Source organism: Podarcis pityusensis (assembly GCF_964106645.2).
Source record: "Podarcis pityusensis genome assembly, chromosome: 14".
Lineage (NCBI taxonomy): Eukaryota > Metazoa > Chordata > Lepidosauria > Squamata > Lacertidae > Podarcis > Podarcis pityusensis.
The window spans coordinates 37,570,697-37,589,413 of NC_138039.1; the positions used below are offsets into that span (position 1 = coordinate 37,570,697).

At 43.9% G+C, this 18,717-nt stretch overlaps 2 protein-coding genes across 6 annotated transcripts in view; both read left to right on the forward strand.

The window, feature by feature from the left end:
• The window catches only part of LOC308462531 (cell surface hyaluronidase CEMIP2-like), a 101,397-nt gene that overhangs the window by 59,237 nt on the left and 23,443 nt on the right, over positions 1 to 18,717 (forward strand). For all 3 annotated transcript variants that reach the window (XM_080980253.1, XM_080980251.1, XM_080980252.1), the window contains 2 exons: positions 1,446 to 1,654; positions 18,383 to 18,565. In XM_080980253.1, coding sequence (XP_080836379.1) covers positions 1,446 to 1,654; positions 18,383 to 18,565 — 392 coding nt within the window. The remainder of the gene's footprint in view (positions 1 to 1,445; positions 1,655 to 18,382; positions 18,566 to 18,717) is intronic.
• Positions 1 to 18,717, forward strand: part of CEMIP (cell migration inducing hyaluronidase 1) — a 168,297-nt gene that overhangs the window by 37,598 nt on the left and 111,982 nt on the right. The gene's annotated exons all lie outside the window — the stretch shown is intronic.

The window sequence follows — 18,717 nt, forward strand, 5'->3', positions numbered from 1 at the left end:
GACTGCTTAGATATAGGAAAGTGAGAAATGGTCTTGATTATAATCCTTGAAATTGTACATGCGTTGGCTGCAGTTAGAAGTGCAGTCAGTCTAGAAATATTTCTAACTAACCGCAAAGCTTCCCTCTCTCTCTCTTTCTCCTCTCTCTCTCTTTTTGTAACACTCACTGCATCCTTGTCAGAGAAACAGCAATTGCTAGTCTCTTTCTGTCATGTGAAGCATAGCATGTAATGCAAAACTACCATAAATGCCATTTGTTAGCATATATTGGGGATAAATATCTTAGGAACGTCTCTCCCAGTGTGAACTTACTCAGTCCTTTACATCGTCATCTGTAGTGTAGTAGCTAATTCAGGATCCCTTCTTGATTATCACAGCCATGCCCTCTCACAGCCACCGCCCCCTTCTAAGATTATAAACCTTCTAAGTTTATCCAGCAATCTTACAATTCTAGAAAAATAATGATTAGGGACGCATTGCAATGCTTAGAGCAGATCTTCGCATGCCTCCTCCAGTTGAATCTGGGCTTTCCCCCCTCTGTGCACATACATGGGCAAGTGATTTGGAGTGCTTTATTATCTTCCTTTGGAGTGACCTGAGCTGTGTTTTCCTTGGCATTCCATTTGACGTAACAGAACTTGCGCCTCATTCTCTTGAAACGGAAGCACCTTGTGTTTTCAATGTTCCTAAATGCTTAGCATACAGAACAACTCTTCAGTGCTCTCCCACAAGCCTTCTCCAGAATGACCCTAGGAGCCAGTCCTCACCTCCTTTCACTTTGATTGGCTCCAGTCAGCACTAAGGATGAGAAGACATCTTCTCAGTGGCTGAAAAGTCCCCCTTATTGCTATTTTTGAACAATTGGGATCAGAAATCCTTGGTGAACCAAAGGTCAACCAGTTGACCATGATCTACCTTTTGCCCACTCCCTGCAGCTCCCAAACTTTGCTTATGTATCCTGGCTCATTTTGCAGGGGCCACATTTTTCTTTGGCACCTTACATGGCTTTGTTTTTGTTTTCCAAGTGGCATTTCACTGCCCATTCTCTTGTTTTCCCATTGGGGAATCAGAGTTGGAAGTGACTACGATGATCATATTGTCCAACCCCCTGCAGTATGGGAATATTTTGCCCAATGTAGGGCTTGAATCCACCACCCTGAGGTGAAGAGTCTCATGCTCTACCAACTGAGCTTAAGTGATTCCCATTTTTGGGACAATCTCTATTGCCTGTGATTATTTTCTCTCTCAAGAAATAACCCTTCAGAATTCTATTTGTGTTGCTGATGCACTATTTATGTTGGAAGTGGTTCATTGGCTACAGCTCTGGATGCCCAGAGCTCTTTGCTGGCAAAAGTCTTGAAAGGGACATGCTGCTGATTGAATGCATGTGTGAAAGCTGAGCTTGATTGGCTGTAACACAGGTCTCTTCCCGCTTTCTCTTTCAGCTCTATATTCAAGCCAGGCGTCCTGAGAATCTGACCTTATCAATTGCCAGAGCTGCATACCATTTCCATCCTCTGAGGCTACACGGAGTGAACAGAGGGGTGCCGTACCAACAGTACCAGCCTGTGGTGATGCTGGAGCAAACCTATATTATCCAATGGGATGGCAGAGCACCAGAAGATGTCATCCTTTACCCGGTCAACTTCAATAGGTACCATTGATGGAAAATGTGCGGTGTGATGAGTTCTGTGGTGTTTGCTACGGTTTCTGTTTTTAAAAGCTGTTCCAGGTTCCTGCTGACTTTTCTTCTTCTTCTTCAAACTTTTGGAAAAGTTGGCCTACTTAAGGCTTCTAAAAATGACATTAACAAAAGACCAGCAAAGAAGCTATGCCTCTGTTTTTGACTTTCGCTGCCATCTCTCTGATGTGCCGTGTTGTTTCCCCTTTCAGTAAGGTTTTTTTTGGGAAGAGATTCAAGTTACTGTTGGCATTCCGGGCTCAAGATTAAATCCAGCAGATCCCTGGCACGCTGTTCATTCTCATTAGTTTACACTAGCTGCTCCGCTTGTGATTTATATCCCACCCCTCTCTCTTTCTGTAAAGGGCAGCAGTGATTATGAAGATTGCCTATGTAGCTTTGCATTTTCCCAGTAGTCTAAACACTGCAATTGCTATTTCATTTCTCCCCTGTTATATAAACCTGAAAAACAAAACACCAGGACCCTCTCTACTGAAATAATTCAGAACTGATAGACAGCAGTCTGGAAGAGTAATAAGTTTGAGTGCAACAAGAAGGGAGGCCCAGATTCCATCTTTTTCTCTGCTGTTTTCTGTTACAAAAAAGGCTTGGAAGGATATGTGTGTGTGTACACACACTCACTAACAGCCTCTTTCCTGACATGGCTCAGGAATTCTAAAAAACAACAACCGAACAAATCAGTGCAGTTGTGTCTTAACAGTCCATATGTCTGTGTCTGCTGTATATTTGGAAAGTTGTTTGTCTGTTCTGTATGCACTGAGGTCCTCCTCTGAGGGTCTTCTGCTGGTTCTCAAACTGCGAGAAGTGAGGTTACAGGGACTTCCAATGCAGGAATCTTTTACCCAACGTGGGGTTCAAACCCAAGATTAAGAGTCTCATGCCCTTCTGACTGAACTATCCCAACTGGTTTTGCAGAATCAAAAAGTTAAAAGCAGCGGATATAAAAAGAATTTAAGGTTTTGAAGTTTTGCATAAGCCCTTAAAGACTAGAAATCAGTTGTATTCTGCACCGAATACCAGTTTGTGTGTGCTGTTATGGAATGGTAGTCCTAGTCATTTGTTGAATCAATGAACGTGTCTACGCAAGGCTCTCATGTTAGCAACTGACCTCTTCTTCTTCTTTTTTTTTAAAAATGGCACATTGCAGTTACTTTTATTATCAGGAAGTAAATGTTTGCAGATGTCAGCAAGACTAGACAGGTCGTACCTTCTTTAGTAGGTCTCCCTTTTTTTTTTTTTAAGTTGATGGGGGGAACTGTACAAACAATATGGCTGATGATTAACCCTGATACACCCGTGGCTTTTTCGATGCAGGAAAGAATGTGTGAAATGCGTATGGTGCAAAATGAGGAGACAACGTGATTGACACTCTTAATGTCAGTCTCCTGGTCTTGCTAAGCACAGCTTGATAGCATAATTAAGTTATTTGTACCCCAGTGGACAGAGATAGCGGGGGATGCTGATGTTTCAGAGAGGCAGAAGTCATGTTTCTGGAATATGTATTTGACATTGACTAAGAGAAGCTCATAGGGGGAATAAAGAATTTATTGCTGGGGATTTAGACTGTTCCTGAGGTACCGTAATCTGTAATATTGACACTCAAGACTTGCGTTGTTAACTCCTCTGCTGAAGCTAGAATGCCAAGAATCCACCAGAAGTAATGGAAGGGCAGAATCATTGCTGTTTTTCTAGGAAAAGAGGTGCCAGAATTTACCATGAACGCCTCCCATGTTCTCTTATAATGGCAATGGCGCCCACTTGAGAGGTGTCGGAACTGTACATACTCACTATATTTTTAAAGCACATTCGAAGCACATCCTGCCCCGCTCAAAGAATTCTGGGCACTGTGGTTTGCTAAGGGTTTCTGGGGATTATAACTCGGTGAGTGATTATAACTACAGTGCCCAGAATTCTTTGAGGGAAAGAATATGCTTTAAAGGTATAGTACTAACTCAACACACTAATGATCAGAACTCTATATACCAAGGATGGGGAACCTGTGGCTCCCCCAGATGATAATGAATTCCGGCTCTCATCAGTCCCAATCAGTATAGTCAATGGTCAGGAATTGTAGGAATTATAATTCATAAGCCTTTCTGTTTTGGAAGGTGTTTGCTTTATTAACCAGATAAACTTTTATCCAGTGTGTTTGTTTTCACCTATGGGATCATCCAGCCTTCCTTTTGTGCCACGTTTCTAGGTACAGGTCTGCTCTTTAAATTATTATTAATTAAAGCTGAGAACTACTTCTTCTTTGTGTTCTTGTCCCAGCGTTTGTTCCCTGCAAAAACCTGTTCTTTACCACTGAAAACAATTCTGTGGAAAACTAGAATTGCAGTTTGTTCTGATATAGAGCATTAAAGAGCGAGTTCTCCTGGGGAAAGCAGCACAGCAAAAATAGTCATCAGGGTTAGTAGTCGCTGATTGCTTTAGCCTCCCTGAAATTTCCTAATCCCAAATCACTGCTTCTTGTGGCAGTGAGTTCCACAGTTTAAGTGTGTGAATAAGTCCTTTCTTTTGTCTGTCCTCAATCTCCCAGTGTTCAACTTCGTTGGATGTCCCCGAGTCCTTGTGCTATGAGAGAGGGAGGAAAACTTTCTCCGCACCATGCATAAATGTATTCACTTCCGTTCTGTCGCCTCTTAGTTGCCTTTTCTCTAAACTAAAAATCCCCAAAACTTATAAAAGTTTGATATTTAAACTCTGGGATGGGGGATTCGTGGTTCCCTGCCTCACCTCCACCAAGAGTTATCACAGGGATTGTTCAGAACAGAATAAGATGCATGGAAGCACCATGAGTGGCGATAAGTTTGAGATAATGACACGCAGTAGTAACCTTTGTGCAATTCAAAACTTCTTGATACTGTTCCATGGTAGGGTGGGAGGAGAGAGGGGGACAGTCTGATGATATTTGGCAGAAGAACACAGAGGGCTGATTGGAATTTTAATTGCTCAGAACAAAAGTCAGTCTCCTGTAGAACTGATTGAGGTCCTTGTTCTTTGCCTGCGTTGACTACATGTGTAAAGTCCTTCCAAGTCCAGAGGCCTATGATCTTTCCACAATGGATTCTTTCTGTTTGCAGGCCAACTTCATACTTAGTGTACTCTTTTCCCTTCTCTTTCATGCACACATCGCATAAGGACCAAAATTGCAGGTAGGGAGAATTGCTCAAAGGAATTGGCTTACGTGGAATGCCCATTTGCAAAAGCAAAACCACAACCAAACAAAACACCCCAACACACCTATGTTCATGACAGACATTAAACTTGTTAAGAGGAGACTGTCAAAAGGAGAGATTGAGGAGGAGGAGGGATAGGTACAGCTGGCAGTGGGTGGAAATATGGGCATGGAATGAACCCAAGGTGTAAGGACTTGGTGTAACAAGCTACTGCCTGCACACCAGTCTTTTGCCTTTACTTGCTTGAAAAGCGGTGAAATTGAATAACATCTCCCACTTTGAGTAAATTGGCCCATTGGTGCTTTATTTGCAGGCCGAAAGGCACACACATTTAAAACATCAAGAGAACTGAAGTGGTGGATTGTGTTTGCCGTTTTTGTGGACTGTTTTGTGGCACTGTTAATTGGGCTCCAAAAACGCTGCAATATTTACTAAGAAGTCTAGGCATGTTTAATGGGGCACGGCTGGTTCAATAAAGCTTTGGGTCTTTATTTAGCATGGATCTCATCTACACTACTGACGAAATCATGGGTGCTTTAGTTGAGATTCCTGCATTGAACTAGATGACCCTTGGGTTCCCTTCCAGCTCTATGATTCTATGCCAGGCTTCCTCAACCTCGGGCCTCCAGATGTTTTGAGACGACAATTCCCATCATCCCTGACCACTGGTCCTGCTAGCTAGGGATCATGGGAGTTGTAGGCCAAAAACATCTGGAGGGCTGAGGCTGAGGAAGCCTGTTCTATGCCTTACTTATTTTGTTTTTACCCCACCCATCCTCCAAGGCATCATATGTAGTTCTTTTCCCCATTTTAGTCTCTCTCACATGTGAGGTAGGTTAGAAGGAGGGATGGGGCAGCCCAAGGCCACTTATTGAAAGTCTTGAGAGCCCAGTAGAGACGCCTGGGGCCCACTGGGCCTGGTGTTCCCCATCTCTGGTTTAGCATTACATCTAAACCAGACCAGACTAGGATCTTGCCTCCTCCTCCACTCCAGGGGTGTGCTGGAGTTCACTGCTTCCCTCCCCTGATAAGTGAATATCTGCTGTAACTAGCACAAGTCGTGTGATGTGGAGACACCATGAAACTGGAGCTTGAGCTTGATATATGGACTAAGTTTGCAAATGGACTTTGCATGCTTCATATCTAAGGTTCAAAGAAGCCATGGTTTCTCTCTGGAAGAGTTAGCAGCTCCTGCCTCTTAACTCGGGACCGAGAGTAGGCTGCAGATAATGTGGGCAGATCTGAGTGTCTGCCCCTATTGATTCTTATCTTAAACCCTCATAAGTTTTCTTCCCCCCCCCTCCTCCCGCAGTGTAATTGGCAGTGAAGTCAAGTGCAGTAAAGTTTGCAGGCTCATACTCTATCTTGAACCAACAATAGCAACATTAACCAGAGATCCTTGTAAGAAGCTTATCTGAGCTGGTTCGCTGCAAGTCGGTTGAGATTAAAATTAACTGAGCAGAACAAAAGGCCAAAAAAGAGGCTGTAATTGGCTGTTCAGCCTAAAACTCTGGCCATATGAAGTGCTGGAATGTTTAACATAAGATTGGAAGGAATGCACATATTAAAATTCTTTGCTTAAGATTTATTGGCTTGGCCTCAGGAGGTGGGACTCCTCAGGGCGAGTTTGGCAAGGAGTGTAACCTAGAAATAGTGGCTGAGGCTGGAAAAGGAGATACAGGAACGTAGGAAACTGTCTAATACAGAGTCTGACCATTGGTCCATCTAGACTAGTGTTGTCTGCACTGAGTGGCAGCATCTGTCCGGGATGTTAGGCAGGGAATCTTTCTCAGATGCTGAGGATTGAACCTGCATACTAAATTGATGCTCTACCGCTCTGCTAAAAATGGCAGCTCCTTTTTCACCCTCACTGGTCCCATCTGCACTATACATTTTAAAGCAGTATTATGCCACTTTAAACTGTCATGGCTTTCCCCCAGAGAATCCTGGGAACTGTGGTTTGTTAAGGGTGCTGCCAATGGACCATTCATCCCACCCCAATAGTCAGCCACCATTCCATGCCCAATGAACATGCTCAGTCCTCACCTGACTGGTTTTTTTTAGGTTGGGCATTATGGGAAATAGAGGAGGAAGGAGAGAGGGTGAGAATCCTTGAAGATCTGGTGCAGACCTATGAATCATGGTCCGGCCCAAGCCACCAGTTCAAATCTTGCCTTGGCCATGAACTTGCTAAGGTTGCAGTAGGACAGCTTATGAATCTCTCAGCCTCAACACCCCCCATTCAGTTTCCTAAGTGGGCTGATTGTGTTGGCATAGTGGTACCTCGGGTTAAGTACTTAATTCGTTCCGGAGGTCCGTTCTTAACCTGAAACTGTTCTTAACCTGAAGCACCACTTTAGCTAATGGGGCCTCCTGCTGCTGCCACACCGCCGGTGCACAATTTCTGTTCTCATCCTGAAGCAAAGTTCTTAACCCAAGGTACAATTTCTGGGTTGGCGGAGTCTGTAACCTGAAGCGTATGTAACCTGAAGCATATGTAACCAGAGGTACCACTGTATTCTAGTGCCGTGCAGAAATCTGCTCTCCAGTTTCTTGCAAGTGCTTTTTCCCCTCTGTGAAAGAAACTTCAATTTTCCTGCCTCATTCTCAGGGTGCTTGGGAGTTTCTTTATAATGTGGGTCAGTGTGCGGTTTTGAGATTATTTTATGGTTCAGAGATAAGAGATATATGTGTGTTTCTTTCCGCTAAAGATTTCTCCAGCACTCCGCAACCTTCCTAGCTGCCCACACTTCCTGACCTGGAAAAATCCCATGGGAGGCATTACCTCATGTTGTCTCCTCCTGGCTTTTGGTCTGAAGTATGGGAATCTGGGAGAACTGCAGAATGGAGCTGATTTGTAAAACGAAAGGACACTCTTGCAGACACCAATTCTCTCTCCTTGTTGATAGTTTCCCCTTTTTTAGGGTCAATTGCCGGAGAATGGTTTCGAGTGGATGGGAAATGCAGGGGGAATTTTTGGCACAGCACTTGGGAGTGTTTGAAGAGCTTTGAAGGCAACAGTAGCAAACAGAGGAGGCGAATTTCAGTTTTATAGACAGACACAGAAGTTTAGTTTTGCTTGGGAGTGTAACTTGTTTTGTTGAACTAGGGTAGGCTTTCCCAATCTTGGGTCTCCAGCTGTTTTTTGACTACATTTCCCATCATTCCAGTCCACTGGTCCTGCTAGCTAGGGATGATGGGAGTTGTAGTCCAATAACAGCCGGAGACCCCAGTTTGGGAAACCCTGATGAGAATTTTGCATGTTCAGGGTGCACCAAGGCCATACTACAGGTCTCCAAAAGAAATCTCTGAGCAGATGATATGGGCCCAGGTAAGCAACTGGGAGCAGAGTGGGTAGCTGCTTGGTAGCTGCCATTTGAAGTGCTGGGTGGGAAGGCAGGTGCTTAAATCAACCTCTGCCCACAGCTCGGGCCTGGCATTTGCCGGAAGAAGCTGTGGTCTGGGGCACGTTCCCCGAACTCATGCACACCTGCTGAATGCCTCAGTCTGCCTTTGCCAACGCTACTTCTTGCTCAGTCTTCATGAACATGTGTCCTACTCGCCTCTGTTGATCACACCCTCCTTTAAAAGTGTTATTCTTTCTTGCTCTCTAAGCTGTTAATCATGCAGTGATTAAATTCCTTGGCAGTGATGTGTTCCAGGGGGAAAGAGATGATAATAGACCAGGCTTGAACAAGCTTGCAGCAAACATGCCCGGCTCCTATAATTATTTTATTTCTCTCCACCCCGGCTCGTGAGCAATCATCTCTGTGTTTACAGTTGGTAGGGGAGGGGTAAATGAGGAGGAGGACGAGGATGGGAGGGCAGAAAAACCTCTTGGCAAGCTTAAGAACTATCAGCAGCTGAGTGCTTTGATGCACTCTGCAATTAGGATTCCAATTAGTGTTTCAGCTGATGGTTCCACCTAAAATGACCTACACCAAAGTTCTTTCTGAAAGCCCTTTGCTTGGCCCCTTCTATTGTGGGCAGAATTAACAGACTTGCTTTTCCTAGCTGATGGGGAAGCAATGGCAAAGGATGCAACCTTTAGCAGTGGCGACACCCTATTGCTTAGGAACATAGGAAACTCCTTTATATACCAAGTCAGACCAGTGGTCCATCTAGCTCAGTAGAGAGAGACCTTAGACTTGGAGGTCAACTGCAGGCTTCCACGTCTGGCACTCAGGACTGACCCCTGGGCCCAGCCCCACTCCACACCCTCTTGAAGTGCTTTTGCAAGTGCTCTTGAACTCGATAATGTCTCTTGGCTTCCTGGAGGGATGTGGGGTGTTTATATTGTAGAAAGAAACCTCAGCATTCACATGGCTGCAGCATAGCCTACAGAAGAAATGAGTCGTGTTCTTTGCTCTGCCCATTGGTTGCCTCTGGAAGGTTGCCCCTGAAGAAAGTCAGTCCTCTGTGGATGTGAAAGTTACCTCATCTCTGGTCTTCACTGACCGGCTGCAGCTCTCAAGGGTTCTTGACCTGGGTCTCTCCTCTTCCTAACTGGAGAAGTCAGGGATTGGACCTGGAACCTTCTGCCTGCAAAGCATTGCTGAGCTACAGCTTTGTCAATCTTGGTTAAAAACCAGGTCTTCGGGGTTACAGTCTGTTGTATCGTCAACATGTGCCTATTGCATCTGTAATTGCCTATACAAAATATGGACCCTTAGGGCTGATTCTCACATTTAATTGATATCTCAAAGTGAATCCTTCCCCTTTCACTTCTGGTAGTTTCCCCATTGGAGTGGGGATAGAGGTCAGTTTTGGAAAGGGCACATCAGCTACTGATCTCCCTTATTGCCTCAAAATAATATACAGTGGTACCTCGGGTTAAGAACTTAATTCGTTCTGGAGGTTCATTCTTAACCTGAAACTGTTCTTAACCTGAAGTACCACTTTAACTAATGGGGCCTCCCGCTGCCGTCGCGCCACCAGAGCACGATTTCTGTTCTCATCCTGAAGCAAAGTTCTTAACCTGAAGCACTATTTCTGGGTTAGCGGAGTCTGTAACCTGAAGCGTCTGTAACCCGAGGTACCACTGTATTGTGGTACTCTGGGCAGCAGTATTCTTGACAGCAGATGTGAACAGCAGCAACGATTTCTATATTGGCTAGAGGTGGACAAAAAAAGAAAGTATGAGAGATGCTGTGGAGCAAGTGTCCTGTGCTTGTGATAGGTACCATGGTTTCTTTTTTTCCTAATGTCATTGGCTGGACTTTGAAGTAGTTGTCCAGATAGGATGAACTGGAGGGTCCTCAAATTCAGCAGGACCAGGTTACCAAATTTTGAAGTGAGTAAATAATTAGCCCAATTCCATCTGAAAAGCCACCACCACAAAACCGTTAGGCAACTCTGTACCTATTCTCTCTGTGTAAATTCATTAGATTGGCATGACAGCCATTCCCAATCCCTTAGAACTTTCCCCACCTGAAAATTCTATGTACCCTTTGTTGAACGGAATGCAGTGTGAGCTCCTGCCAAAAATCCGGACCTGATCTTTCCCAGGATTCTCTCTAGAGAGGATCCTTCCTCTCTCAGGGAAAGAAATCCAAGTTCAACTGGTATGAAATCTTTATTTTTTATTTTATTTTTTTTATAAGATATTTATTAAGATTTTTTTAAATATTACAATAAAAATGAAAAAAAAAATGACAAAAATACAAAATAAAAATAGTTAAAAACACACAGATTTTCCATTACCTATTTTCCTTTGAGTTATTTCCCGGACCTCCTCATACCTCCCTTTTTTGTATTCCACTTCAATCTGTTGGTTCAGCAAATCCTTTAAAAGTAATAATATTAAATTTTTACCTATTTATAACCCTTTTCTCATATTCCCTTAAAGCATTACAGCTGGAAACCACTTAATTACTATCCAACATCATTCTAACATTCATTATTTTTACAATATTTCTGTAGATAATCTTTGAATTTCTTCCAATCTTCTTCCACCGACTCTTCTCCCTGGTCTCGGATTCTGCCAGTCATTTCTGCCAATTCCATATGGTCCATCACCTTCATCTGCCATTCTTCCAGAGTGGGTAGATCTTGTGTCTTCCAATACTTTGCAATGAGTATTCTTGCTGCTGTTGCGGCATACATAAAAAAAGTTCTGTCCTTCTTTGGCACCAATTGGCCGATTATGCCTTTAGAATCTTTAGAAGTCCATAGTATGGGGGACTTACCCAAGCATTCATACCATAAGCAATTCTTGGTTCTCATACTGCTGTCAGCAAACCTCTGAGGAACCTATGGTTGGGTCTGTCTCCTTCTTAGGGATGCAGATGGACCAGTCTATTTCTGGTGCATGTTGATTTTACATGTATTCAATCCATTCCATCCCATTTTTGTATCAACTCGCCATTAAAAACCCCCTCACCAGATAGAGATTTGCATGATTTTAAACATATCTCCAGGGATGCGGGTGGTGCTGTGGGTTAAACCACTGAGCCTAGGACTTGCTGATCAGAAGGTCGGCGGTTCGAATCCCCGCGACGGGGTGAGCTCCCATTGCTTGGTCCCTGATCCTGCCAACCTAGCAGTTCGAAAGCACATCAAAGTGCAAGTAGATAAATAGGTACTGCTCCGGCGGGAAGGTAAACGGCGTTTCCGTGCACTGCTCTGTTTTGCCAGAAGCGGCTTAATCCTGCTGGCCACATGACCTGGAAGCTGTACGCCGGCTCCCTCGGCCAATAAAGCGAGATGAGCGCCGCAACCCCAGAGTCGGTCACGACTGGACCTAATGGCCAGGGGTCCCTTTACCTTTACCTTAAACATATCTCCCTCTCACAAAATGCACATTTTTGTTTGCATTTGATTTTTACCCTGAAATATGCATATATTTTTCCTATGCATGTTTGGCACGGTTTTTGAAGCAAGGACTCAAGGACACCTGCGTTCCAATTCATGAGTTGCTTTGGGAAGTTGGGTTGGGCTGCTTTGCTTTAAAATGCCATGATGAAATCCTTGAGCATCACTGCTCTTGACTATTACAACCTTTTTGTGCTTCCTTCCAAATACAGGTTTTTTTTTTGTTTTTTTAGCATTACACCAGGTGTGTGTGTGTGTGTTTCACTCAGGCATGCCAAACCCTGCAAATGTCAACACTGCAATTAAAAAGAGACACCACAAAACAGCCACTAGGTCTAACTTGTCAATCATTACCAGGAGGATGTAAACAGAGCTATATCTATATATATTATATCTGAAGCACACTGTTTGGATTGTTGGATGGCAGTGATGGTGGGAGAGAAGCTGTAGAGTTGAAATTCTTGTCGCTGGAATTTTTTTAAAGTTTAACACCACTTTTGGAGATGTTTCATGATGCTGTGCTATTTGGTAACTTTGCAGTGGTTAATATTGAGCCTTGCTTCTTCAAAGGCAAATATTTGGAATGGAAGTCAGAGAAGCAAATATATTTCTGATAATAAAAAGCCAAAGAAAATAAAACCCTGATGGTCAAGTGAACTGAACCATATTGCTAGAACAGACAGTAAACAGATGTATTTCCTTATCTTTGCTTGATTTCTACTTAAGTTTAGTTTCATTTCAGTGGACGCACCATCAACTTAAACAGACAATCTGTCTTTTGATTACTAATAGGGTTTGCCACCTTTCTTTAAAAACTTCTGGCCTTGCTCATGTGCCTTTAACAGCTGCCATTCAGGCAGACGTCTTGGTGGTAAGGCTTTTTCGGCCATGGAAATGTGATGGGGAAAGCCTTCTATTAGTCAGACTGTTGTTTAAAGGTGTAGGAATGAAGCGAGTAGGGGGAAAAACCCCAGCAATCTTGTCACATACTCCTGGATAAATCCTCTTGATTGTTGGCAATTTTCTGCCCAGTTCCCAGTATATTAATATTATTATTATTATTATTATTATTTATTATGTTTTCCTTTGGAAGTGCTGTGGATGCCTCATGCAGTCTACTGCCTGAGGGTTGCCTCCCAATTACAGTTTATTCAGAGCAGATGCCTTGAAATTAATGGACCTAAGTTAGGCTCCATCTGCACTATACATTTAAAGTCGTATCACACAACTTGGGTTTCCTCCAGTTTGCTAGGGGTGCTGAGACTTGTTAGAACACCCCTTCCCCCCGTAAGGTAAAGGTAAAGGGACCCCTGACCATTAGGTCCAGTCGTGGCCGACTCTGGGGTTGCGGCGCTCATCTCGCTTTATTGGCCGAGGGAGCCGGCGTACAGCTTCCGGGTCATGTGGCCAGCATGACTAAGCCGTTTCTGACGAACCAGAGCAGCGCACAGAAACGCCATTTACCTTCCCGCTGGAGTGGTACCTATTTATCTACTTGCACTTTGATGTGCTTTCGAACTGCTAGGTTGGCAGGAGCAGGGACCGAGCAACAGGAGCTCACCCCGTCGTGGGGATTCGAACCGCTGACCTTCTGATCAGCAAGTCCTAGGCTCTGTGGTTTAACCCACAGTGCCACCACCTGTACAGAGCTGCAATTCCCAAGTTCCTTGAGAAGAGGGATGGATTGTTAAACCACTCTGCGAATTGTAACTCTGTGACTAGGGGTCTCCTAACAACTCCCAGTCCTGATTTACTGGCCACCTCTGTTTTCAAACAAATAGAGGCAAACGAATATGAGTTTGGAAACACAAAGAGTATGAAACATAAATTTAGGTTGCATTAGCAGCAGGGGAAGCGCCAGTCAGGCCTTCGTGATCTGTTTGATTCCTGGGTTTTCCATCATCCTGCGTAGTAGGTCAACAGATCTATCATATTTTACAAGGGAGAAAGAATTAAGGACAAGTTGTTCTAGGCTTTGGAAACCAAAATCAGATTCATAGACCTTCTGTTGTCCATTGCAGCTTCATCAAACAGTGCCCTCTAGGTATTTGCTCATTTAAAAAAAAGCCGTTTCGGTTGTGAATTTACTGCAAATGGAGAAATTTGCAGACACAACTGCTCTGTTCTTTTCTTTCTTTTGGAGAATGACTCCATTCCATTCCATTCCCTTGTTGTTATAAGAAAGGATTTTTCCCCTAAGTTGCGTTATCTTAAGCTCACTGAGTTCCTGAAGCTAGGACTACCGTAACGTTCTCAAATTCAGGGAATTTGGCAGTTGCTTTGCAGCATTACAACATTTTGGATGTTGCCATTTGAAGGAGAAGTGTTAAATAAAAATAGAATCTGTACAGAACGTGGAAGAGTGGGGTATAACAACAGCTGAGTGAAGAATCTGTGGACACAGTTCCCATTGCAATTATTACAAGCTGTTTGGCCAAAGTGAGTTCACTGACCGGGGGTGGGGTGGGGGTTGATTTTGATGGGGACAGAAGAGGGGGGAGCGACTTTGAAAATCCAGTTTGCTTTCAGGAGACTGTTTTTCATGACCAATTTTAGAAGTAGTAAGTGGTGGTGTAAAAAAAAAAAAAATGAAGAAGAAGAAGCCCAAATATGCACAGAGAATGACCCCACAATAATGGATATTTTGGCAAAGAAAGAATGGGGTAGAGGTAAGATGACTTTGTGCTACATGTTGAAGAAATCATGTCCCCCTCCCTTTGTTTATTTGAATTCCGGCAGTCTCTTACTAAGATTTGCTGCTTTTCCTGCTGTGGTGTTGTTGTTTTTAACAAAAGAGAGCATATTTTCCATTAGATGCAGCAATATTTCATCTAGTACGCAGAGACAGAGATGGTGACAAGGCCAGCTGTAGGTTTCAAGAAGCCCTCAGCAAAACACTCTCTGCTCCTGGTGGCTCTGAATGTAGTTGGGCAGGGTTGGTGGACGGCAGCAATATTGCAGCAGGTGCCAGGCAACTTGAAACTGTTTAAATGTTCCACGGTGCCTTGAAGCAGTGCTACGTACATTGGGAGCACTGTGGATAATTAAAAGTGGAGAAGCACTGAGACTCATCCATCTAATACAGAAGGCCTCCAGGCTGGACAATGCTGGCACCAGAACAGTTGTCCAGAGATACTGTGTGCTGATTCTGTGCCTGCCTGGTGTATTTCCCCCCCCAGTGATCTGATGGTTCCTGCACTATATCTCGCCTCCATGGTCAGGGCCAATAATGCTTCTGAATGCTAGCTGCTGGAAATCGCAGGCGGGGAGAGCACAATTATGCTTGGGTCCTGCTTTCAGTTATTCATCTGATCCATCCACTGCAATTATTAAGTTTGCAGATGATACCATCATAATGGGTCTAATTACAGATGGAGATGAATCAGCGTATAGGGAGGAGGTTCAAAAAGTCTCCACATGGTGCCTAGAGAACAACTTGCACCTAAATATCAGCAAGACAAAGGAGATGGTGTTGGACTTTTGGAGGAAGAGAGGGGAACTAGCCCTGTTGTATATTGGGGGGGGGGGCTGTGTGGAGAGAGTCTCTTCCTTTAAATTCCTGGGAGTTTACCTTAGTGAAGACCTCACTTGGAAAATCAATACAACCCAGGTGGTTAGGAAGGCCCAACAGAGACTCCATTTCCTCAGGGTCTTGCGAAAGAACAATGTCAAACAAAAATTGATTATCTCCTTCTATTGGGCCACAATAGAAAGTGTCCTTTCATACTGTATTACAGTGTTGTACGCTGGTTTGACAGCCACGGACAGGAAGGTAGTGGTGAATACAGCCCATGATATCATGCGCTGTCCCTGGAGTTCGCTAGATGACATTGTGGGAGACCGCTGCCTCAGGAGAGTGAGGAAAATTCTTAGGGACAACTCACACCCTGGCCAGCACCTCTTTAATCTCCTACCTTTGGGCAGGAGATACAGAAGTATAGTCAGCCGCACCAACAAGTTAAAGAACAGTTTTTATCCATGGGCTGTTGGGCTGCTGAATGGAAAAAAATAGTGGTGCAATTGACTTCCGACAAGCACACAGAGCAAGAACAACACTGCGTGTATGGGGGGGACGGGACTCATTTAATTTCACTGCACACAGGTGGTGTAGTGACAATAAAGGGTTTATTATTATTTTCCACAAGCATCTGGGTGGCCATTGTGAAAACAGAAGGCTGGGCTGGATGGGCTGTTGACCTGATCCAACAGGCTCTTCCTGTGTTCTTATTCTGCCACCGATAACAACAATTCCCACCAATTTTATGTTATGCTTAAAAAAGTCCCACATTTTGTAAGTCATTTAGAGACTCTTGACTGTGTACACACCATACATTTAAAGCACCCCCTTCTCCACGTTGTTGTTGTTGTTGTTGTTGTTGTTGTTGTTGTTGTTAACAATCAGAACTGGAGTTTACCCTACTCAGAGCTTCATTTCCCAGTACCTTTAACAAACTACAGTTCCCAGTATTATTTTTTTGGGAATGTGATTTAAACGTATGATGTATTTGAAGCCTTCATGTAGCAGGCAACTAATAAATTGAATAAATAACAAAAACCTTAAGCCTCACTTCAGCAAGGCAGATGTAAGACACTTGCCCTGGACTTTCCATGCTGGGTGGCCATTTTGTTTTCCCATAATGCCCCAGAATAGGGACACTAAGTCCAGGGGATGGTAGTGCCCCCTACTAAGGGGCACTTGAATAAGCATTTATATATTGCAATGCACATGTGAGCCTTATTGGATTGCCTAAATGTGAACAGGGATGTACACACACATACATCTGCAATTCAGGGCCATCATTACAGCAAGCTGTCGGTCTAAACCCAGCCACTCACAACGTTTTAAAAACATTTCCCCCAAAGTTGAAATAGGAGCACCAAAATAGGACCATATACCGAAAAATACAGATTATCCAAAGAGACAATTGGTGAAACATACAAATTTTGGGAGAAGAATGTATCATTAAGGCAAAACAACAGTGTGACATTTCCCTCTCTGTCTCTGTAAACCAGAATGCACACATAGCATCAATGAGTCACAGTTTTTGAAAATGGAATATGGGTCAAGAAACTACCCAAGTGATCTTGGTTTGTGTTTTTTTAAAAAAATATTGTGACCAGGCCAGAACACGTTCTTTCTGGCAAGACTTCTTCAGGTTGCATGAATTCCAGGAAGACATTTGTTGGGAAGGTTTCACTGTTTTGAATTTTCCCTGAGCTGTTTCCTTTAATAGCTTGGTTGTTGGCCCTGGCCTAATATAGGGTTTACACCTTGCTTGCCCGTGTAGCCATGGTGATGCTGAAACTAATACAGAGAGGATGAACAGGAGTGTAGGGCCTCAAGGTTGATCTTCTCTGTTTCTCCTTGTATGGCTGTCATCAGAAAGATGGCTGCCATTTTGGGAGACAGGAGTTTATATATGAATGAGGAAGGTGACGTTTGAAACCACTTGTGGCTTCGTGGTAAATTGAACTGAGGCCTATTTGAACGCTAACTGTGAAGAGAGCCATGACAAATTCACCATCGTACATTTTGTTCCAGTGTTTTCTGAGCTTTTATCCAAATCATGTGCCTTTTACTTAAACCACAAAGCTTTAAGATGGTCCTAACAAGAACAAAAAGGCTTATGGCACAATATTTTATGGATGACACCACGCCTGGTGAATTCTCCAAAACGATGTCCATGTGCATAAAAAAAGCCCCAGGAAAAAAATGCCTGCTTGTACAAGAAATTAGCCATGTACCTGAACTTCAGCAAGGAGGATACCTGTCTAATCTCAGTTGATAGGAAGTTTCACAGGCCCACTAAACTGAATTCACCACATTATTGTTAACAACATGGGGGACCCTCCCACCTGCCACCTTCTTTCATGGTAGGTGGAGGAAATACCGTATTTTTTGCTCTATAAGACTCACTTTTTCCCTCCTAAAAAGTAAGGGGAAATGTGTGTGCGTCTTATGGAGCGAATGCAGGCTGCGTAGCTATCCCAGAAGCCAGAACAGCAAGAGGGATTGCTGCTTTCGCTGCGCAGCGATCCCTCTTGCTGTTCTGGCTTCTGAGATTCAGAATATTTTTTTTCTTGTTTTCCTCCTCCAAAAACTAGGTGCGTCTTGTGGTCTGGTGCGTCTTATAGAGCGAAAAATATGGTATCTATTGGAGGCTTAGGAACATAGGAAGCTGCCTTCTACTGCGTCAGACTGCAGCTCAGTATTGTCTACCCTGATGCACAGCATTTCTTCAGGGTTTCAAGACAGGCTTCTCTCCCAGGTCTACTTGCATTCAAAGCAGATGATCTACCCCTGAGCTAAGGCCTCTTCCCTGATGCTCCCAGACACTGAGTTCTCATAACAAATCTATTTGCTCGTCACAATTTATGAGACGCCAGTCATTGCAAAGCAGTCCTGAGGCAACTGTCTGAGGCCTAATCCAGGCGCCTGAAGAACCAAAGGAGCCTTTTCCTTTCAGCTTCCCTGGATGTTCTGCCAGTCCAGTAATAATAACCAGCAGCAGATGTGAATCTTTCATGGCGTGCGAGAGAAAGGGCTGGGTTGGGGATTGCAAGGCACATTCATGGTCCACCCCAACCCCCCTTGAAGATAGATCTCTCAGCTTGGAGCCAGTTTCTTGAAAAATGAGAAAAGTTTTCTCTAGTGTACATGTTTAACCTTCTTTTCTTTTGCCATCAGGGGAGACTGGCTCCACGTTGCTTTGTGTTACCCAAAGGGAACAGCGTTCACTGTTGTGGGGGACATTTACCAGCGGCAGACAGGGAGAGCGCACAGCGTAATGCGCTACCAGGCAGCCTCATCCCACCATAGTGTGCTGAATGGGACTGATGAACGGTTCTTTTATTTCGACAACACATCAGGGTGAGTGATCCTGTCTACCTGGCACCGTTTCCTTTGCCGTTAGTGCTGCCAGTGAGTTGCCAAGACCTGTATTGCATGCACCTAATCCCTGTCATCTGAGAAAACATAAAGAAAAGAACATAAGCTGCCTTATACTGAGTCAGCCTGTTGGT